A 23,639-nucleotide genomic window follows, 5' to 3' on the forward strand; every position below is an offset into this window, starting at 1 on the left:
ATACTTAATATTACTAATTTTGGGACTAGATTCATATTTTACAAAACCAAAAAGATAAAACTAGTAGGAAACATAAAAGGTAAAAAAATTAATAAACAAAACAAATTAAATTAAATTAATTAAAGGAATTAAATAAATAAATAATAATTAATTAACTTAATTAACACTGTTTAGTTAACTAATTAACTCTAATTAAACTTGCTAATTAAATGTTAACAAATAATTAGTCTTCAGTATATGACATGTGGGACCCACACGTCAGTTTGACTAGTCAACACCCCTGTTGACTACTAACGTTATGGTAACGGCAGCAAACACTGTTCTGAATAATGTTGATTTAAAATAATTAAATAAATCCTAAAAATGATTTAAATCTTTTAAAATTAATATAAAATAAACCGTACTTTGGATGGAAAAACTTTGTACATGAAAGTTGCTTAGAACGACGAGACGAATCCGGATACACAGCCCGTTCGTCCACCACGCATCTCTAGCATAGTGAATATGCAACTTTCCCCCTCCGATTCATTTGTCCGAAAACGCGAAACACCGAGGATATTTTCCCGGATGTTTCCCCCTTTCATCGGTAACCTACTATCGCGATTGGGCACACCTAGCATCATGCTTTGTCATGTCATGCATCGTCATGCATCTGTTTGCATTGTATTTATTGTTTCTTCCCCCTCTTCTCCTGTTAGACACCAAGACTGCCGCCGCCGCTGCTGCCCCGTTCGACTACGGTGTTGAAGACCCCTTCTTCTTGCCAGAGCAACCAAGCAAGCCCCCCCCCCTTGATCACCACATATTGCCTATTCTCCTCTCTATTGCTTGCATTAGAGTAGTGTAGCATGTTACTGATTTCCGTTAATCCTTTTCTGTTGCATAGCCTGTCCTTGCTACTACTGTTGTTACCTTTATCTGCAATCCTAAATGCTTAGTATAGGATGCTAGTATTTCATCAGTGGCCCTACCTTCTTGTCCGTCTGCCATGCTATATTGTCGGGCCGTGATCACTTGGGAGGTGATCACGGGTATATACTTATATATGTAATATGTGATACATGTGGTGACTAAAGTCAGGTCGGCTCGTAGAGTGCTCGCAAGTGATTCCGATGTGGGGCTGAAGGGGCAGGTGGTTTCATCTAGGTAGTGGTGGGCTTGGGTTCCCGACGGCCCTCGGCTGTTACTTTGTGACAGAGCGACAGGGCAGGTTGAGACCACCTACGAGAGAGGTGGGCCTGTGTAACGCCCCGGACACACCCGCCGGTGGTCATTACTCCTGACGGGATCTAGACTGACCCCACAGATCAATACTAGTCTTTTTTGCGCACTTTGTCCCCACTCGTGCGCACTTGGGAGGAACTTCTCAGTCGGTCACCCATCCTGAAATTACTCCAAGCTGAGCACGCTTAACTTTGGAGTTCTGTCTGAATTGGCTTCCGAAAATGAATGAATTCCTAATTGATATGAGTAGTCTATCATCCCTAATAAGCCAGGCTATCACATACACCCCCACTCAGAGGAACCAACATCCTCGTCGGGCCACAGGAACGTTCCCTCTTGGCACATACGTCTGTGCATCCAGTCTGGTACATGTGCCATGTCGTGTGCCACGACGGGTCATAAACGCCATGAACAACATGATCGCACACCTGTCTGCAAACATCCATGTAACCGCGAGGGTCGGCTCTGATACCAACTTGTAACGCCCAGGACACACCCGTCGGTGGTCGTTACTCCTGGCGGGATCTAGATTGGCCCCATAGATCAATACTAGTCTTTTCTGTGCACTTTGTCCTCACTCGTGCGCATCCGGGAGGAACTTCCCGGTTGGTCACTTATCCTGAAATTACTCCAAGCTGAGCACGCTTAACTTTGGAGTTCTGTCCGAATTGGCTTCCGGAAAGAAGGAATTCCTTATTGTTATGAGTAGTCTATCATCCCTAATAAGCCAGGATATCACAGCCTGGCCCTGGTCGGCATCCGCGGTTATTTCAAAATAGCACGCTTAACGAGATCTTGGTATTTGATGTGAGTTTGGCCACTGGCCTATACGCACTAACCAACTACGCGGGAAGAGTTATGGGCACTCGACGTCGTGGTATCCGCCGAAGCCTTATTGACGTCAGCGGCTGAGCGGCGCGCGCCGGTTTGGACTAGAACACCCGCTCTTGTATAAGGGAGGCTAGGTCTGCTGGCCGGCCACGTACGCAGCGTGCAAGTGTGCAATGGGCGATGGGCCCAGACCCCTGCGCTATAGGATTTAGACCGGCGTGCTGACCTCTTTGTTGTGCCTACGTAGGGCTGCGACGTGTTGATCTTCCGAGGCCGGGCATGACCCAGAAAAGTGTGTCCGGACAAAGTGGATCTAGTGTGTTGGGAAATGTGGTGCACCCCTGCAGGGAAGTTAATCTATTCGAATAGTCGTGATCTTCGGTAACAGGACGACTTGAAGCTGTACCTTGACCTTATGGCAACTAGAACCGGATACTTAATAAAATGCACCCTTTCAAATGCCAGATACAACTCGGTGATCGCTCTCTAACAGGACGACGAGGAGAGGATCGCTGGGTAGGATTATGCTATACGATGATACTTGGTGAACTTACCATCTACTCTCTTCTACATGCTGCAAGGTGAAGACTGCTAGAAGCGTAGTCTTCGATAGGACTAGTTATCCCCCTCTTATTCTGGCATTCTGCAGTTCAGTTCACATATACTCCCTCCTTTCCGGTTTATAGGGTTCAATTTAAAAATCTCACCAACCAAGGTAGATGGTGAGTGGTGGAATAGTTTTTGTAGTTTGCAAAAGCACCCAATTAATGATCTTGTTTTCCTCAAAAAACTATGTTTACCAATGCATTAATTGCAATGCATGCATGCATAAAGTACATGCATCGGTCAGTTTTCTCTTAATACTTGCATGCAATGATTTAATGCACCTTGGAATCTGAACATGTGATGGGGAACAACCAAATTGAGCCTTGTAAAATGGAAAAACTAAAATTTTGAGATAAACCCTATAAATCGGAAAAGAGTACTACCCTTTTCATTGATACCAATACATATGTAGTGTAGCTCCTTACTTGCGAGTACTTTGTATGAGTACTGACGGTTGCCCCTTTTCTATACCCGATTGTTGCAACCAGACGTTGGAGCCCAGGAGTTAGATGCCACCGTCGATGGCGACTCCTACTACTCTGGAGGCGCCTACTACTACGTGCAGGCCGCTGAAGACGACCAGGAGTAGTTTAGGAGGATCCCAGGTAGGAGGTCTGCGCCTCTTTCGATCTGTATCCTAGTTTGTGCTAGCCATCTTATGACAACTTGTTTAACTTATGTCTGTACTCAGATATTGTTGCTTCCGCTGACTCGTCTATGATCGAGCTCTTATATTCGAGCCCTCGAGGCTCGTGGCTTGTAATATGATGCTTGTATGACTTATTTTTATTTGTAGAGTTGTGTTGTGATATCTTCCCCCCGAGTCACTGATCTTGATCGTACACGTTTGCGTATCTCTACTCCTAATGGACGAATTGGTTGAATAGTCCCCCCACTTTCAACCGGTTTATTTTCAACCGGTTTATTTTCAACCGGTTTTTCTTCGTCCCACCTCCCACCAGCCCCTCCCACCGGTTTTTCTCTTTTCTCGTCTGACGGGCAATACCCAACTTATTTATGGTAATCAATCATAATTAATCCACGTATAGTAATAAATCAATCCAGGTATGGTAAGGTCATAACTCAGGAAATTTTGAATATGGTAATTATATGGTAATAAATTTAAATTACCCCAAAGGCTATCAATCCAGGTATGGTAAGGCCATAACTCGGGAAATATCGAATATGGTAATAAATTTAAATTACCACCAGGTATGGTAAGGCTATCCACGTATAGTAATAAATCATATAGTAATAAATCATAATTAATCCACGTATAGTAATAAATCAATCCAGGTATGGTAAGGTCATAACTCAGGAAATTTTGAATATGGTAATTATATGGTAATAAATTTAAATTACCCCAAAGGCTATCAATCCAGGTATGGTAAGGCCATAACTCGGGAAATATCGAATATGGTAATAAATTTAAATTACCACCAGGTATGGTAAGGCTATCGATCCAGGTATGGCACGCCCTCACCTGATCACCTATCACAATCTCCAGCCCCACGCACGCACCAAAGAACCCACCCGGCACCAAACGCAGCTCCTCTCGATCCCCTCGAGTAAACGCCGCTGCCGTCGTGCGATCTTCCTGACACAGACGCCGTCGCCGCCTCCTTCCCACCTACGGCGTCCCCACGTCCATGGTGACGGCGCTCGCGTCCTACACTGACCCTCCGCCTCATATAGGTTGGTCGTTGATGGAGTGGGATGTGCCGCTGCGGTTTGGGGAGGCGCAATCACGATCTGGTTGGGATCTCAGTGTGGACTCGTTCTCTGCGATGAAGGATGGCGCTGCCTCCCTGGCAAATGGGATCGGAGGAAGGGGCTCTACGTCGTGAATGTCGGCGAGGCAGCGGCCGAAGGCGAGCCCGACGGTGAGCACGGGTGTTCGTCCCATGAAATAGGCGGCCACGGAGGGCGGATCTGAGGCCACCCCAATCGCCGGTGGCCCTTCCTCCCATCGCTCATCGCCTCCATTCTCTCTCTCCTCTAAATCTTTGTCGCCCCTGCCTGATTCTGGCCGACGCCATCCGGCTCTCGCATCGACCACCACCAGCACGGCTGCGGACGAGGCGCAACCGCAGACGCCGCCGCCGCCATCCTCATCCACCTCCTCCACCATCCTTCCCAGCCGTCGTCGGGGGCACCCGCCATCTGCGCTCTAGCCCACCCGCTCCCTCCTATCCCCTCCCCCTGCCTGCCAGCCCCGTGATCCATCGCACAGATGGCAGGTACTACAGCGACCTCCTCCCCAGCGGATCCGGCCTCCTCCGATGGAGATCCATCCTGGGCACCGCCTTATTCTCATGCGTGCACGTCTATATCAACGTCTCATTCCACCTCACCTGAGCCTTTACCTTCCCACCTCTGCTTCAGATCCACATCACTTTGCAAGGTATGTGCTTGATTGTTCCGAACTGGATCGATGGATTGTGCAAGGTACTTTGGGTGTCGTCATTGACGGCAATTGTCACGCCATGCTACCATCGGAGGGGTCCCTCATCGATGATTAGGGTCTTCCGAACTGCACGAGCTCCATTGAGAAGGATGTTTTTAATTCTGGTTTTGCCTACATGCTTTCTTTGCCTGTATCTACTTAGCTAATGTCTTCTTATAGATAGTAGCTGCTGAAGTGGTGATCAAAGTTGTTCACTATAAGGAAACAACCATGATAACAAAAGTGTATATTCCCTGACCTTTGACCTGAAGTACTTTTTCATTAGAAACTTGCAACAGCCAGGCATTGAAATTAGCAACAGCTTCGTACGTACTGAACTAATTTGCAGCAACACGTACTGAACTAAGTTAGGTTATGCTCATCGTTCCAACATGCTTAGTGATAACCACCTAGCAAGCTAATCAAACATGAAAAAATTGAAGTGCTACTGCTAATCGTACTATTCTGAATGTGAAAATCTATTTAATTGGCTCTTCTCTAATTGTACACTTGCATAAATCTCAGATCTTGCAAATTACAGTATAACCATAAAAGTCATGCTTTGACTCCTATAGGGCCTTTTGCACTTTAATATGACTAATAATTTGCCTTAATATCACAGATTGTATTACTACCTTTCTAAGTGAATGACATTCAAGAAGGTCATTAAATAAAACCAAGAAATCCTTCTGGTATTGGAGTGTAGGAAAGTTGAGACTATAAAACCAAAAGGTTATATTTACGTTTATTAGAGAAGGTTCTTTACTTTTTATAGGAAAACACAAAATGTTGCGATGTAGAGTCTAGGTGGTGGGCCTCCTTGATCCACTTGGTGGATGAGGGCGACTCCGGTCCTGGCACCCATAGTGCCAGTGATCCAAAAATCATAGGGCCTGGATATAGCTCTAGCAGACGTATGCGGCTTGCGCATCGAGCTTGGTCGTCTCGAGCATGGAGATAGGCGAGTTGTAGACCAAGAGCTGGTACAGAGATAGGCGAGTTGTAGACAAGAGCTGGTGGGCAGCAAGAAACGCATGCACACCAAAGAACAAATCTGAGTCACATGCCTACTTCTATTGGTTTCTACAAAGAGCGGCTAGCTTAGATCTTAGACCAGTCGGTCACTGTCGAGGTCGCCAAGGTGATCTTACAGCACCGCCGTGGGGATTTCTCATGATTTTATGTAGGCAAGCCGCAAGCGGTGGTGGTGATTGGCTGGGTGGTGTCGCTGCCTTGGGAAGAGACGAAGTGATGGTAAAAGTAAGCAGGATCCGATGATTCTTCCGTGGGGATAGCCAAAGTCAAGATGTCGACTACAGACTCGTCGCAGACTTGCAGTGAACCTGGATGCGGCGAGCCTGATTTGTGGATCGATGGCGGGTCTTGACTTTGTTAGGCTGGGATTGGATGGTTGCGGAGGGTGGTGTGCTTGGTTGGGTTCCCATGGAAGAATGTGGCCTCCTCGTGGATCTGGTCATGCCCATCCTAGAGAACATTGTGTCCCTAGCTCCCTCGAGGAGCAAGGACAGTGCAAGCGGCAGCAGGGGGTAGGGGTAGATGTGGGGAGGGATGTCGGCGGCTGCTCGAGGTCATCATGATGAAACCCTTGACGTCCCATCTTTATCAATGGAAGTGGAAGAGCACGAAGTCGAGATTGGATAAGAGTTTGAGTTCTTTTTGGCACCGATCGGTTCCCCACTTTAGAGATGTATTTTTTTTGCGTGCGAGCAAACAGTGGGTTGATTCTAAAAGGGATAGGCACTTTTCAACAGAAGTGCATGACGGACCAAAAATATGACCTCATTTTATTCGTTTGATAGATATCGTATTATTCCTTGTTGTTCGTTCGGTGAAATTTCCTAATATTTGATTGTTGTGTTTCTAATTAGAGCACTCCATAATCACCCAATATGAGGGGATGATAAACGAAAGATACTGATTATAAATTTTGAAGAGCCCGTGGCAACGCACGGGCGTTATACTAGTATGATTAGTGTACGATTGAATTAGGGACGTCACAAGTAGGAAACCTTTTCTTTTGCTAGTTGGAATGGAGGAAAGGAAAGGGGATGTCACAAGACTGGGTTCCCACGCTTCACGGTTAATAAAAAAAAATTAACATTTGGTCCACTTGAACGGAGAAATACTATGACAAACACTAAGCCTCGACGCCTTTCTAATGCTGCTTTTTTGTTTACCCACGAAAGAAGCTTGGATAGTTGTTACGCGCCATCTGACAGATGCCAGGGATCGGTTGCCTCAACCCTTGGATCAGTCGACATCCAAGATCAACTAGAAAAGACATTTTTTTAGCATCAACACAACCACGAGCGTTTATATACACGCACATACATTTGTTCTTATAAACGCACACACACCCTATCCCTATGAGCACTTTCGAGAGACAAAGCCGATGGGAATCGAACCCGCGACCTGCTACATATATGCGCGACGCGCTAGCCTCCACGTCAAGCGTGTTACTCTGAAACTTAAAGAAACTGCCAGCGGCGGCGAAAAATAAAAACCACTCCGCCAAATTTCAAAAAATAAAACTTGTGGGAAAGATATCCTACTCAAGTCCTCCCGCCAGAGAAGCGAGCACGCAACCACTGTAGTAACTGAGGTTTAGTATGTACAATGCCAGCCCAGAGTATATGATCTATAATCCGCGGCACATTAAAACTTGTTTTAAAATTTGAAGCATAATTTTTTAAAAAAGAAACTCTTTTCGAAACACAAACATTATTAGGGGACACAAATTTTTTAAAAACAAACAGGAACAAAAAATTGAATACGTGAATATATATAAATTATGAACTACTTTTCATAAACGCAAAACATATTTTGAAAACAATAACAAAATTGGAGAACTGAGAATTTTTCAAAATTAAACTATTTTTACAAAAATTGAGCTAATTTTGAATTTGGCAAAGGGATTTCAAAAACATGATTTTTGTAAAAACAATGTGAACAAACTTCATAAACTGCAGTATTTTTTGAAATATGTGAACAAAATTCGGAAACAGGAACAATTTTTTGAATTAGTGAAAAAAACTAAACATGCGGACATTTTTTTGAATTTGTGAACAAATTTTGAAACCTGAACATTTTTTGAATACGTGAACAATTTTTATGAAAATGAACAAAATTTGAATTTCCCAAACATTTTTCAAAAACATGAACATTTTTAGAATTTGTGAGCAATTTTTAAAGCACAAACAATTTTTGAATCTTGAGAACAAATTTGGAAGCATGGACTATTTTTTGTAGCACGGACATTTTTTGAATCTTGAGAACAAATTTTGAAATTAAGAACAATTTTGAAAAATCCTAAACAAATTTGGAAGCGTTAGCAATTTTTTAAAGCACAAACATTTTTTGAATCTTGAGAACATATTTTGAAATGGAGAACAATTCTGAAAAACCATGAACAAACTTGGAAGTGCAAATATTTTTTGAATATGTGAACAAAAAATTGAAATCCGGTAGATTTTATGAATTTCGAAAATTTTGAACTGTTTTGTGTAACGAGAACAATTTTTTAATTTTGAGAACATTTTTTGGAAACATGAACAAAATTTAAAATTTTCAATTTTTTTAAAAAGAGAAGAGAAGAAAAATAAATAAAAAATAAAATCCTAAACATTTTGTAAAACCACGAACATGTTCTGTAAAAGAAAAATAAACTTGAAAAAGAAAAGGGAACAAAAAACGAAAACCTGAAACAGAAATGAAAGAAAAGAAAAAAAAAGAAACAGAAAAGTGGAAAACCAATAAGAGAAAAAACCCGGTTCATGGAACCTTCTAGAGGGTTCACAAAACCGGAGTGGTGCAGTTCATGAGCTATCTACGTAAATGGGCCGGCCCAAAGCATTGCTCGGTCGCTAGCTCCTGTGCGAAGCGCCGGCAGTTTGCCCCAATGAGCGGCCAACAGTATTTTCCCTCACACGTACCGCGTTACAAGGCTTTCTTTGCATCGAATCAATGAACTGTTGGGTCATCTTTTATGGACCGGAAGCCACATTACATAATTTATTTCATAATAACATGCATGCATCTTTTTTGTTAAATAGTCCCACCTTGCTTTCTTATATCAATTTTCACCAATTCATAAGTGCTGGCAAGTCCCCTGAAACATCAACAAGCAGCCTACACAAGAGGGATACACACGAGAATTCATTGGCACAGGGATTAAATAAAAGTATAGAGGGTTAGTAAAGGTGAGACGTGCATGGACTACACCGAGGAGCGGTTGAAGGTGACGGTGAAGGCAAGAGCAGGCAGGCAAAAGGGAAGGAGGAGAGCAGCAGGGCGACGCGAGGGATCTCCGCTCCTCACCGCGGAAGGCGGCGGTGGCGCATCCGGGGTCGAGCTCCAGGGCAGGTGGTCGGTGCGCGAGGAGCTCTTCTCCTGACGCGATGCGTGCGCGTGTGAGTGGCGGCGCCGAGGGAATCGAGAGGAAGAGAGATGAGTGGGAATCAGGGTGGGCTGCGGTTGGGCCGGCCTGGCGGGCTACTCTCGTCTTCTCTTATTCTCTTTTCTTTCTATTTATTAAATATAATCAGAGAGAGCAAAAAGGAGAAAGGGTTAGGAATGGGTTTTTGGCAAGGGGCTATTTATTCCAGAGTCACACAAATGTGCTTGATCCAGAAAAAATAGAAATGAGCATAATTGAAAAGTTTAATGTCAAACTCATTTGAATTTAATTAAATGAGTTTGAACTGGAAGTTGGATTTCCCATAATTGATGAAAAATTCTATGTTGATTGCACTTTGCACAATCTGAATATTGTTAGATGTATAGGTGAAGCCTCTAGGTTGCCATGTTTACATGTATGAGCGGTCGACATGGCCAATGTTCAACCCGTAGCAACGCACGGGCCTTTTTGCTAGTAAAATATAAAAATATATCTTGTGAAGTATCTAATGAAAGTATTTGGCATTCTAGATGTATATTTTTTTTACATAAAACTTGGTCAAAGTTAGTAAAGTTTTACTTCTTAAAATATTTACACGCACTACATTATGAAACAAAGAAAGTAATAGCTATGGATCATTTTTGCAAAAAGAAAATGACCCACCTATATAATTCAACGGTAAAAAGGGAAAAAGAGTTGGCATATGAGGTTAGGAGAGCTAGGGCTAGGGCCAATCACACGTGGCGGGGGCTCCTTTAAAGGAGAACCGTCCAAGATCATCTTGTAAGAGGCGGGTTACGGCTGGGAGTGTTCCCCGCAGCCGACATATTATTAAGCTCTAGCTCTCTCTAGAGGAGATAAGAGAAGGGAAAGATCGGTCTCTGAAATCAGAGAACGCGATAATTTCCTGATGGATCGTGCGTGTGCGCCCCCGACAGCCCCAAACCACAGATGCCAACTCTAGCCCTCCAAAGCTGGAGTCACAGGCGCGCACCACCACGCCCGGCCGACGCATACGACGAGCGGCACGTATATATGCCGGTGATGTCGGTGCTCGGTTAGCGGTCTGGTACTATTCGAGCGAAACGACTCGCGTTAGATTTTCTCCAAACGGAAAATATTGCCCGCCACTCGCCTGAAAATTCGAAGCGGGCCCAACTGGGCCGCACAAGCCCGGGTAGTGCCCATTCCGAACCTCCTTCTACTCTCGTTTCTTCGGTGTACTGAGCAGTGAGGAAAGGCAGTGACGCTTCTCCAATCAAACCGAGCAGCGAAATCCCAATTCAAAATTTCCTCGGCAAACCCTCGCGGACAGCGCGCCGCGCCGGATCGGACAGCCTGCCGGAGATGGAGGCGGCGCGGGACTCGATGGCGGCCCTCCTCGACGCCGGCATCTTCGACTCCGCCCAGACCCTCGTACGTAACCCCTGCGCCTTCCCCCCATTCCGAATCTCTAGGGTTTTGCCCCGGATCAACTGCTCCGCTGCATGTGGCGCGCGTGCGCGGGCTGCTCGTTGGTGGCTAGGTAGTTGACCTAGGGAGCGAGGTGGCTTGGCGGTCTATGAATTGAAGAAGAATGCCGCGTTCCAAAAGGGGGCCTTAGCCGAGTTGCGAAAGCAAAAAGGGGGCCATAACACTGTTTCTCGTTAGATTTTCCTTCTGAACAGAGGTTTTTCAGGTGGTAATAATAATTCTTCATGACTTGCAGGGATGCTTTCTTGTGTCTTCTGGTGGTGCAAGTAATGAGGCCAGCATATCCATGAAGGCGGAAAGCTTGGTAAGTTGCCCTGTTTAGCTCGGTAGGGGAAGCTGATGCTAGCTCGGTCCTACTCTTACACAATGTTGCGCTGCCGAATGCCCATTTCTATTGCCTAGATAGCGCATTTTTCACATCTCGTGCCTGAAATGTTGCGTGCTGTACTGCAGGTCCTGCACGGTGATGCGTTGTATGGGGAGAAAGAATTTCGGAGGGCACTGGTAATATTGCCGAGAAACCATGGTTTATTAGAAATTTAGAATGCTATGAGGAGCTTTATTGTGTCGGAAAGCTGAGCATACATGTGACAGTTTGCTGCTTACTGTTGAAATTTAAGTTTCTTATTTTCCGCTTTTTGATCATTATAGAATGCCTACAAGCAAGCTATGCAATGTAGCAAAAGTATCCCCAGACAAGCAACAAGTACTGCCAGAATCTCAGTTTCCACTACCGGCCGGTCACCTTCTCCAAATTCTTCAAATGTTATGCCATTCAATGAAAATGAGGTGTGAACAGCTCAGTAGACCATTCTGGTGTTTCTTGGATTGGTATTTTATTCTATACAACCCTAGCAAATAACTCAGTGCAATTTTGCTCTACTGTTGTAGGTGAAGTCTAAAATAGCTATTTGCCATTCTGCTTTACATGAGTATCGTGAAGCACTCCAAGAGGTTCGGGCTTTTCTTTCTTTGTGAGTCTGTGTTAATGTTTGCTAAATTTAGCAAACATTTTTTATGCTCATATAAGTGTTGGTCGATATTTGAAATACGAAACCTTTAAATATAAGTAGGATGGTCTGGATCTAGATGTGGTTTGTTCTTTTGGCAATGGCAAATGATGCAGAGTTTGATCTACATGTTTTCTGCAGATGGAAGGGATTCCTTCTAAAATGAGAAATCTAAAAATGAATCTGATGTTAGGCAAGCTTTATCGAATATCCAGAAATAATCGTGCGGCTGCCATATGTTATAAAGAGTGTTTGAGGTACAACATACCAAATGATTTGTTTTCTACGATCCTGAATTCTGCAACTTAATAGTCCCTCTGATGCATAATATAAGCTGCTTTAGAGGTTCTGTCAGTTAAATATTTTTTTGGCTTGACCATCATTATACAAAATATTACCAAAATGTTCAATATAGTATTGATATTACTAGATTTCTCATGATATTTGTATAACATGTAATTACTGAATTACATCTGTTGTAACGACATATTTTTTAATCATTTATGGTTAAAGTGTTACTTTGATGACTGTGTCATTGTCCTAAAGTAATTATATTATGAATCAGAGGGAGTAGGTAATAGGCATAAATTGATAGTGACATTTCCTGTTCTATCGCATTGCCTCATATGGTTACTCCTTCATGATGTAATTTGACAAGTTGTTTTCGACATCTTTATGCTTTTCTTCTAGGCAATGCCCTTATGTATTTGAGGCTATTGCAGCTTTGGCTGAAATGGGGCTTTCTTCAAAGGAGTTCTCTTTACTATTTGCACAAGTAAGTGTCCATTTCTTTTGCTTAAGATCTCAAAAGGAAGCATGGTCTCTCTAGATGAATAGTTTAATTTTAGTGAGAACAGATAAATATCCGTTATGCTAGTTTTCTGTATGCTGAATTGCTGATTGATTGTCAAATTTCCTAAATACGAAGTCTTCTTCTCTAATCATGTTTTATTGTTCAATGTGTTGATCTAAACAGTACCACCTTGATAAATTTCCCACATCTTCTGTTTTACGTGTGGAGTATGCAGTAAGTTGTATTCTATTTATGGGTTGCTCAAGGATATCTCTGAATTGCGTATACTTCCACTATTTACCTTCGCATAGTTGAACATAGTTACAGAACCATCATTGCACCAAAATTTACCCCCTTTTGGTGCATATATCTTCTGTACATATAAGTTATTAACAGTTGATGTGTATAAATCTTTGAGCTGTGAGCACTGCATATACAAACTATGCAGAAATAAGGAACATCCAATTGCCCAGTGTAAAATTTATTTTTGAATCATTATTTGCTGAAATTTAGAAATCTGGAATGATTATTATATTCGTCTGTAGGCACCAAATAGAGGAGGCAAGCCACCAGGTGATTTTTTGGATGCACAACGTTGGTGGAATGTAAGTGAAATGTGCTGCACTCCTGTTGCATATAGGCAGGCTGCTGATGTTTCCATGGGATTTCATACATATTTGAAACATTACCATTTGAGGCATGTCACATTGCCACCAATAGTAATGAAAGTAATATATTGAAATGAATTTATGTTGACAGCAGATAAGCTTGCATGGCATACAGCGTTTAATCTTGTATACCCTAAGTTACAAAATAGGTGATTGCTATCCTATGTTAGATCTCCTTGGCACATTGATGATTGAAAGCCAAAGCAGCACTACACAGTCTACATGCTAAACTTTACTAAATTGGAACACACCTTTGGCCTTCTTTCGACTCTGAAGAATTTGCCACAACTGCCACAACCATTGTTTTTAAGGCGTCCCTAAGGCGTCGCTTAGGCGACGCCTAGGCGTCAGGGCGCCCCCAGGCTACAAGGCGTCGGCCTTGCCTTACGTGCATGCCTAAGGCGTCCGCCTTAGTCCATAGGGCGTCCAAGGCGTCCGCCTAGGCGCCATTCTTCCCGCCTTAGGCAAATGAAGACGCCTTAGACAGGGCAGGGAGTTCAGGCGGGAAACAGAGCTCTGGGCGGGAAGAGAAGGGCGGGAAACAGAGTCTGGGCGCCAACAGTTACTAGCAGGGGGAGAGAGAGCCCTAACCAGTTTCAGTTTTCCCCCAACCCCACCTCTGGCGGCTGGATCTGAGCTTCTCCAGCAACTTCTCCCCCTCCTCTCCGGCTGCTTCTCCCCCTCCTCTCCAGCAGATCCGCCTCCCCTCCTCTCCAGCAGATCCTCCTCCCCCTCCTCTCCAGGACAGCAGGCAGCAGCAAGCAACCATCACCTACCTCTCCTGCAGTTGCCTACCAAATTCTGCTCAATTCTACTACTTAGAACTCTCTAAGGTTTCGCCTTGCCTTGTGCCTTAGCGCTTAGGCAGTGAGGCGCCCCCCCCAGCGCCTTGCCTCGCCTTACCGCCTTAAAAACATAGGCCACAACAATGTACACCTGCACTTCTGTTACTTTCTTTACTATCATTAATGCAAACTGATTAGGTGTGATTAAATGGGAAATGTAAGGATACCATTAATGCAAACTGATTAGGTGGAATTTTTACAATTTACCAAATGATCCACATTATTCTTTCCGCAGCTAAAGTGTATTTCTTATTGCAGTGATTGTTACTGGTTCCTCAGAAACTGTGTTTCTCTTTCAGCAAATATTTGATCATACATCTTGTTCTTGTTATGGGTTGGCTCAAATAATTAATTTACTTCAATTATTGTTTTCTTAATAGCGGTATGTAGAGGCCCAGTGTTGCATTGCTTCACATGATTATAAAGGTATTGCGATGAACTTTTTCCAGATTTTGTTTGATGATTCTAGCATAAGATGTGCTTAGTTGATTTTTATTGATTGATCAAGGAATTATTTCGTATGGCTGCAAAGGATATTGAGTACTGGTTAAATGATTCGTTGTTAATAACATATCACCATGTAGCTCCATCCTGTGTCAACCTTTCAAAACTTCAGTTTCAGTAATCTGTTGGGCATAATTTGCAGCTTTCAAAACTTCAGGTTCTTCATCATAATAAATAAGCTTACTGTTTTTTTACCTTTTCTAGGTGGCCTGGATATATACCTGGAACTAATGCAACGATTTCCCAATAATGTGCACATCTTGCTGGAAATTGCGAAGGTTTATCTCTTTCTTCAAGTTTCCCATTGCTGCGCTTCTGTATATGTTGTATATTGAAGTAGAACCATCAAGTTATTCTCTCTCATGTAATGCCTCTTTGTTATGCATGTCTTGATTTCTGTAAGTTTGATGCTCCTATGTTCCTCAGTTATGTAAAGAATTTCTGGAAGTCATAGTTCATCATCACATTTTGTTTTTTCGTGTGAATTTAATTATCTTTATTCATTGTCTATCCTGATTTTTCTGCTTCTTATTTCTAGGTTGAAACTATCATAGGCAAGAATGAAGAAGCAATCATGAATTTTGAGAAGGTAAAGGAACAAGTATAGCCTTCGAGTTCCTTATAAGGAAATATACATCTCTAAAACGGTTGGTGCTTCGCAGGCTCGGTTAATTGATCCAAACATCATGGCATATATGGATGAGTATGCAATCCTCCTAAAATTAAAATCGGACTACACTAAGCTAAACAAACTGGTACATGATATGCTGCATATTGATCCTGCAAGACCAGAAACATGTATTGCTCTTGCAGCATTTTGGGAAAGAAAAGATGAAAGAAAAGCTTTGACATATGCTGAAAAGGTATGCACATTTTGTAGATAAGATATGTTTTGTGGAAGCGAACCTTCCATGTAATGTTCCTTACATTGTTTTACATTTTGCAGAGCCTTCGAGTTGATGATAGGCATATAACCGGCTATATTATGAAGGTAAGAAAACAGAACGTTATTGACCATACAACATAAATATGTTTTGGTACCAGTGTCCGCCTGCATTGTCATATTCTGGAAATGTTGCAATGAAGTATACAAGCATGCTTGGCGGGTTTATAACAAACCTGTTGTGATTGTTGGCTTATACTTCATAATTCGTATATGGCTAGGATCCTATCTTTGTTTTTTGTTATCCAGGTGGTGGGCTTACTATTTGCTTATGTTCTTTAAGGGCAATCTGCATCTTTCATTGAATCGACCAGATTTGGCAGTAACAGACTTCAGGGGAGCTCAAGAACTAAGGGCTGATCTTCGCTCTTATCAAGGTTGTTACACATAGATACTTCTGGTTACTTATCCAAAACCTACAGGCAGCTTAATATGGATATTATTCTCAGGTTTGGTGCGTGCTTATCTAGCACTTTCCAAATGCAAAGATGCATTATTCACTGCACGTGAAGCAATGAAGGTTATGCATCAGTCTGCAAAAGCTCTCAAGCTAGTTGGTGATGTGCATGCTATCAGTTCCAGTGGGAGAGAGAAGGTAAAGCCAAACAGTTTTTTTTTCTTATGATTTCATTCTGTATACTTTTTCCTTGTGATCGTGCCTTTTGGCAACTAATCCATGTTGTTCATTTATTTTCCAGGCAAGAAAGTTCTATGAATCTGCTATTCGTCTCGAACCAGGATTTCTCGGAGCAGCATTGGCATTGGCTGATTTGCATGTTGCTGAAGGACGGAATAAGGAGGCAGTTTTGTTACTTGAAAGATATCTAAGACAATGGGCTGATGATTCTCTACATATCAAGTTGGCTCAAGTATTTGCAGCAACAAGTCTGCTTTCTGATGCACTCTCCCACTATCAATCTGCACTAAGGTAGGTTCACTTCCTCTTGGAGCTGAAACTATGAAATAGCAACCCTAAGTTGTAGGAAGGCTTCATGCTGATTCATGTATATCCCCACCCTCTCAATCCTATCCATTTACAGTCCTGGGCATTTCTCTTCCCAGAGTTTATTGTCTTTCCCCCTCACCAATGGGTCAATTGCTCCCTCGAACAAGGCCAATTAGTACCTGGAAGGTTGTAAATGATTGAACTTGCTTATTAAATGTAGGTAAACTGAGAGATTAGTGTTGAGATGAGAGGGGGAGTACCTACAGAGAGGAGGGCAGGTGGTGTCTGGTGACTCACGAGTAGTTCCTCTCGTGTCTGGCGGCTCACACCGGGGCAGGGGGAAGAGGGGCTCCTCTTCTAGGTCAGCACCTCTCATGGGCTTGGGCCCAAGAGACAGATCTTGATGGGCTAGGGCCCATACCAGTTCAACACTCCCCCTCAAGATGGGTGGTAGATATCTATCATCCCCATCTTGTCACACGCCAAGTTACAGTCCTTTGTTCCCAGTCCCTTTGTCAAGCAATCTGCAAACTACTGCCCAGAGCTGACATGAGTAAGGCTGATGATCCCAGCATCAAGTTTCTCTTTAATGAAGAAGCGATCAATTTCCACATGCTTCGTCCTATCATGTTGAACTGGGTTATTAGCAATGGCTATAGCTGACTGATTGTCACACCACACCCTTATGGGTCCCTTCCTCAAGAGTTTCAACTCGCATAGTAGGTGCTTCACCCAGAGCATATCACACAACCCTTGAGATAATGCTCTATATTCAGCTTCTGCTGTTGATCTAGACACAACATTCTGTTTCTTGCTTCTCCATGACACCAAATTTCCTCCCACAAACACACAGTAACCTGAAGTTGATCGTCTATCATCTTGACAGCTAGCCCAATCAGAGTCACTATAGCCATCCACCTCAAGATGTCCACTCTTCGCAAACCACAACCCTTTACCCGGAGTCCCCTTCAAGTATCTCAGGATTCTGTGAACAATATCAAGATGCCCTCTCCTTGGTTCATGCATGTATCTGCTCACCACCCCCACGGCATACGTAATGTCAGGCCTGGTATGACACAAGTACAATAACCTCCCAACCAGCTTCTGATAATCTTCCTTATTCACTAGCTCACCTGATTGTGCTGTTACTTGATGATTTTGTTCAATTGGAGTAGGGGCTGCACGACATCCCATCATGCCCATGTCACTCAAAAGATCCAAGGTGTATTTTCGTTGGCACAAAGATATTCCCTTCTCTGTCCGGGCCACTTCTATGCCAAGGAAGTACTTTAGATTTCCTAAGTCTTTTACCTCAAACTCCTTGCTCAGACACCCCTTCACTCTCTTTATTTCCTCCTCATCATCTCCAGTGATGATGATATCATCAACATACACTGCAACAATGGTGATCTTCTTATTAGTGTGTCTATAAAACACCGTGTGGTCACCATTACATTGGCCATACCCCATATTCCAAACAGCTCGTCTGAACCTATCAAACCATGCCCTCGGCGATTGCTTCAGACCATACAAGGATTTCTTCAGCCTGCATACCTTCCCCGTAGTCTGTTCTGTGCCAAAACCTGGCGGTATCTCCATGTATACCTCTTCTTTCAAGTCACCATGTAAGAAGGCATTCTTGACATCTAACTGGTGCAATTTCCACCCAAAGTTTGCAGCACACGAGACCAATACCCGTACCGTGTTCATCTTTGCAACTGGAGCAAATGTCTCATCATAGTCAATTCCATAAGTTTGACTATATCCTCTGGCAACCAATCTAGCCTTATACCGTTCCACCTTGCCCTCAGGATTCTGCTTCACAGTAAAAATCCACTTACAACTCACTGCTTTCTTTCCTGCCGGCAATGTGGTTAGCACCCATGTCTTGTTTTTTTTCAATGCTTCTAACTCCTCTATCATCGATTCACGCCACTTCGGATCTTGCTTTGCAGCCTTCCAATCCCTAGGGATAGACATAGTTTGCAGAGAGGCAACAAACGCCTTATATGAAGGTGACAAAGCCTTGTAAGACACAAAATTGCCAATATCAAGGTCATCACAAGCATCATCCTTTGGCAGAGCCTTCCTTGCTACCTCACCCTTCCTTGCCGCTTCACGTGTAGGTTTTCGCAACGCAATGGGCAGCTCCACTGTGTCAGATGAGCTTGCCTCACTGCCTTGCTGCTCCCCCTGCACTCTTGCCTCACTGCCTTGCTGCTCCCCCTGCACTCTTGCCTTCCTGCCTTGCTGCTCCCCCTGAACTCTTGCCTCCCTGCCTTGCTGCTCCCCCTGCACTTGTGGTTGCCGCCGAGAGTACACCAGGGTATTCGTCTGCCATCGATCCCGAACAGGAACCTGGAGAGCACCAATCTTAAGTGTATCGACAGTTGGCTCGACATGAGCCCGCACATCATCATCAGTGATGGTACTAACCGGAATTGTACCCACTATTGGTTGAACCTGAGCCTGCACATCATTATCAGTGTTAATGTCCACAGGATCACCGTGAGTATGAGACACATCCTTCTCCCCCTCTTGACCATCATGCACAGGGTGTAGGTGGTCAAGCTCTGCAAACAACAGACTGAGATCAGTCGGCTCACCATAGAATGGCTCAGACTCCCTGAATGTAACGTCCATACTTACAAACCTGCGTTTTTCAGAGGGACACCAACATTTATACCCCTGCTGACTAGACGAGTATCCCAGAAAGACACACTTCACTGCCCGAGGATCAAGCTTGCCAACAGATGGTCGGTGATCACGAAAAAGCAGGTACTGCCAAACAACTTTGGGGGAACAACAAACTTATTATCTCCAATGATCAACTCAGACGGAGATTTCATGCCAAGTATCCTGGAAGGTGTTCGGTTGATCAAGTATGTGGCTGTCATAACTGCATCATCCCACAAGAACTTAGGCACATTCATGGTAAACATCAACGACCGAGCGACCTCAAGAACATGACGATTCTTCCGTTCGGCCACTCCATTCTGAGGGGGGGTGTCCGGACATGAAGTTTGATGAAGAATCCCATGGTCAGCCATGAAAGCCCCAAAAATGTTGTTCACATACTCCGTTCCATTGTCCGTCCTGAGCACCTTGACCTGTACCTGAAACTGGTTCTTTACAAGAGCATGGAAGTTCTGAAAACAGCTAAACACCTCATCCTTGTGACGCATCAAGTAAATCCAAGTCATGCGAGAATAGCAGTCAATAAAGGTAGCAAAATACTTCTTCCCATTCATTGACACCACTGGGCTAGTCCATACATCCGAATGAATAAGCATAAAAGGAGATATGCTCCTGAGCCCCTTACTCACATATGAGGCCCGTGTGTGTTTTGCATATTCACAAGCATCACATGTCAGCTTGCCTTTGCCTATTCCACACATAACATCCGGAAATATTCTACTCATCTTATCAAAAGATACATGCCCCATCCTACAATGATGGATCATCGCCTGCTTCTCCTTATCCTCCATGGTCGCAGCACACACCAAGTCCGGCTGCACCTCCTGGTCCATGTACCAGAGCCCCCTACGCTTGGTGCCAGTCCCAACCGTCTGGCTCGTCTGTCGCACCTGAATCAAGCAACCGAACTTGTCAAGGATCACACGACAGTCCATTTGATCAATGAGTGCACTGAAAGAGACCAAATTGACAGGAAAGGCTGGCACATGTAAAACTGACGATAGGGAAATGGTCGGAGTACACTTTACTGTACCAACCCCTATGACTGGTTGTTTTGTGCCATCAGCCGTTTGTATAGTGCCCGTGTGAGAGGGAGGATGCTTAGTGTAAGATTCGAACACACATGAGTTACTAGCAACATGCTTAGATGCTCCAGAGTCAAGAACCCACTCTGGAGCACTCTCATTAGTAGCAAGAGATGCTCTTTCCGGATTACCTTCATCAGTGGAGGCCCAGTGAGCAAAGTCTCCATAGACAACATCATCTACATCTTTGCCTTTGGACGTCCCAGTGTCTCCTGCAACGGCCATGTGAGCCCTCTGACCCCCTGAGTGTCCTGAGTAGCCACCTCTACCTCTAGAAGCATGGCTCCATGAGGTCTCTGAGTATCCACCTCTGCCTCTAGCACTTCTACCTCTGCCTGCTCCCCCTCTGTTATATCCCCTGCCTCTGCCACGAGTTGGACATTCTCTCTTCCAGTGACCTACCTCCCCACAGATATGACATTTGGTGGGATCTCCCCACTCCATGCGCTCAGTAACTGCAAATGTCGAAGCTGGCACAACCTTCATGTCTGCATGCTCAAGGGATAGGCACACCTCCTCTTGAGTCATCGCTGCAATAGCCTCAGGAATGGTAGGCAGACTAGGTTGGTGCAACAGGGAAGCCTTCCTGCCATCAAAGCAACCTTTGAGGCCAGCCAAAAATTTCAGCACATGCCTGCGTGCCATCCACTTATGCCCTGACTCGATTGAAGCCGCATCATAGAGTTCCAAGGGATCACAGTTATCCTGGTCAGCCCACAGAGCCTGCAGTTCTGCCACGTATGTCATCACTGACATGCCATCATCTTGACGCAGCAACCTAATCTTGTCCTCAATCTGAGCAATGAGCATGACATTGCCCTTGCCAGAGTATTGAGTGGACAGAATCTTCCATATCTCAGCAGGTGAGGATAGCCCCTCCACAGAGCGTCCAATGGAGGCCACCACGGAGTTCAACAACCACACCATAAGTACAGAGTGGATGACCTTCCACCTCTTGCCCTCTGCACTACTCTTGTCCCTTGGTTCTACAACGGTGCCCAACAAATATCCATCAAGCTCCTTCTGCTCCACAGCCCACAAAGCCCTTCTGGACCAGCTCAAATAATTTGTTGCCCCCTCTAGCTTCATGTCCAGGGGCGACATTTCAAGCTTTTGAGCCACTCCCTGTCGAGGAACGATGGCCCCAGAGTTGGACTCCGCGAGGATCTTAGCGAGCTTCTCCAAAGCCTCGGCAAGACCAGTTGGTTCAGCCATTGTTTGGCGGGATAAGCAGCAACAGCAAAACTCAGCAACACCTCTTCTTCTCTTTCCAACCAGCAGCAGCTCAGCTTCAGCAACACCTCTTCTTCTCTTTCCAAACATATCTGTGACGAGTAATTTGGAACGGAGGGAACTAAAATACATCTAGATACATCTATACCCGCGACAAGTAATTCGGAACGGAGGGAGTACTACTTTACAAACACACATATGTTAGTTATCACTTTGAGTTCCCATTAGCTGTTTGCTAGTGCATCTTAACCGATCTAGAGATAGAAACGTCACTCCTTGTAGGTTGCAGTGAAGCTCTATCAGGTGTCAACTGAATTTTGGGAGGCAACCGGCCTATATTTGTTCCGAAAACCTCTGTTAACACTTCTCGACATGTCTATTGTTTTACCTTTTGTAGCCTTGTGTACTAGTTCATGGAAAAAACAACTCCCTTTTGCAGGATAAACCCGCACAATGAAGCAGCCAAGAAAGGATTGGAGCGCTTGGAGAAGCAAATGAAGGTGTGATCTCCTAACATTCAGTGGCTCCTGTCATGTTTGGGTTTCCCTCTTAGACTTGCTCCACGGTAAGATAAGAAACGTTGACTGCTCCGATTCCCCTGTGCAGGGAGTAGACCCGGATGCGCCTGAAGATGAGGACGAGAACGAAGCTGACGACGTCGATGGTGACCAGGATGACGCCGAGCTGCTTTAGGAACTGTGGACTCAAAATGGCGTCACATATCAGTATACTGGAGGTACCATGAATGCCGAAGCTGTCACTGACCGAAGGGGGCTTGCTGTGCGGGGTGGGGGTTGGTGGTACTTGCTAAGGTGGCTGGCGTAACTACTTTGTGCCGATGGTTTGATTGCACGAGTGGGAATGTTGTGCCACTGCCCACGGGGTTACTCTCATGTACTCCCTCCGTTCGGAATTACTTGTCGCAAAAATGAATGTATCTAGACGCCTTTTAATTCTAGATACATCCATTTTCGAGACAAGTAATTCCGAACGGAGAGAGTAACTGTGTAGGATAGGAGGTGGCCTGTTGTTACGGAAGGAAACCCCGTGAGTGCTTTGTTAACACTGGGTTCCAAAAAGTAAATCATTTGAATGATCACTTAGAGTTGTTCTGTTTCAAATTAGCGTTTTTCACTAACAGGTATCTTACTCCGACCCTGTTTCATAGCTTTGGACATGGATTTTACAGCTCGATTAAACATGTCGTCCCACCTTTCTTCCATGCCTTCCACAACCAGAACTTAGGTGTCGAACGTTGAACCCTTATTATCCTGCTTCCCAAAGACTCGGACGCTATATCCGCAAATGACTTTACAACAATCTCGCTTCAGAACTGTTCCTGCAAGGCTATTGCAAAAAATTTGAACGGACAAGCTAAACCACCTAATCCAAAGCTTCATCAACAGAAAGTCTATTGCGAAAAGCTTAAGCTACGCTGCTGTTCTTCTCAGTTCCTGTCACTCAAGGAAAGCTCACGCCATGGTCTTCAAGTTGGATTTCGAAAAGGCTTCTGAGTTGATCGCTTGAGAACCTCCCAATCTATTATGCAAAACTTGCGCTCTTCAAATATCTCACTGGTTGGCCGGTAAGCCTACTCTCCCGTTGTGCTAGGCTAACCCTACTCCATTCTTGACTCGCTCAACACCTATGTCACGTCGGTTTTTTCATCCCAGTTTTTTTAAGGGAACTAGATGTGATTTGAAGATCTTTCTTTTGGACGCTGAGGAGACTTGCATGTGGGCAGTGTCTTATTGCATGGAGAACTGTGTGCAAACCAAAAACACTAGATGATTCCCTGCGGATTGCCACGGGAATTGCTTGCACTGTATTTAAGTGAAATTTGATTATATGAACATGAATGTTTGGGTTAATATTATAATAAGAACTAACACTAAAATACATATGATCTTTGTAAATT

General features: G+C 44.2%; 1 protein-coding gene across 1 annotated transcript; it reads left to right on the forward strand.

Moving 5' to 3' along the window:
* Positions 1-10,664: 10,664 nt before the first annotated feature.
* On the forward strand, positions 10,665-22,820 carry LOC123191219 (anaphase-promoting complex subunit 7). The gene is made up of 18 exons (XM_044604033.1): positions 10,665-10,940; positions 11,233-11,301; positions 11,451-11,501; positions 11,649-11,786; positions 11,889-11,951; positions 12,149-12,264; positions 12,698-12,782; positions 13,346-13,405; positions 14,694-14,739; positions 15,022-15,095; positions 15,356-15,406; positions 15,480-15,680; positions 15,764-15,808; positions 16,044-16,137; positions 16,210-16,355; positions 16,459-16,688; positions 22,161-22,221; positions 22,328-22,820. Exons 1-18 carry the CDS (start codon positions 10,872-10,874, stop codon positions 22,412-22,414), a joined length of 1,686 nt encoding a protein of 561 aa, XP_044459968.1. The 5' UTR covers positions 10,665-10,871; the 3' UTR covers positions 22,415-22,820.
* Positions 22,821-23,639: the final 819 nt, after the last annotated feature.

Source organism: Triticum aestivum, chromosome 1A (genome assembly GCF_018294505.1).
Source record: "Triticum aestivum cultivar Chinese Spring chromosome 1A, IWGSC CS RefSeq v2.1, whole genome shotgun sequence".
NCBI lineage: Eukaryota > Viridiplantae > Streptophyta > Magnoliopsida > Poales > Poaceae > Triticum > Triticum aestivum.

Coding starts and splice junctions, on each gene's coding strand:
- LOC123191219 (XM_044604033.1), top strand. CDS start 10,872: ATGGAGGCGGCGCGGGACTCGATGGCGGCCCTCCTCGACGCCGGCATC. Junction 16,356..16,458: donor GTTCCAGTGGGAGAGAGAAG/GTAAAGCCAAAC, acceptor TTTATTTTCCAG/GCAAGAAAGTTCTATGAATC. Junction 16,689..22,160: donor CACTATCAATCTGCACTAAG/GTAGGTTCACTT, acceptor TCCCTTTTGCAG/GATAAACCCGCACAATGAAG.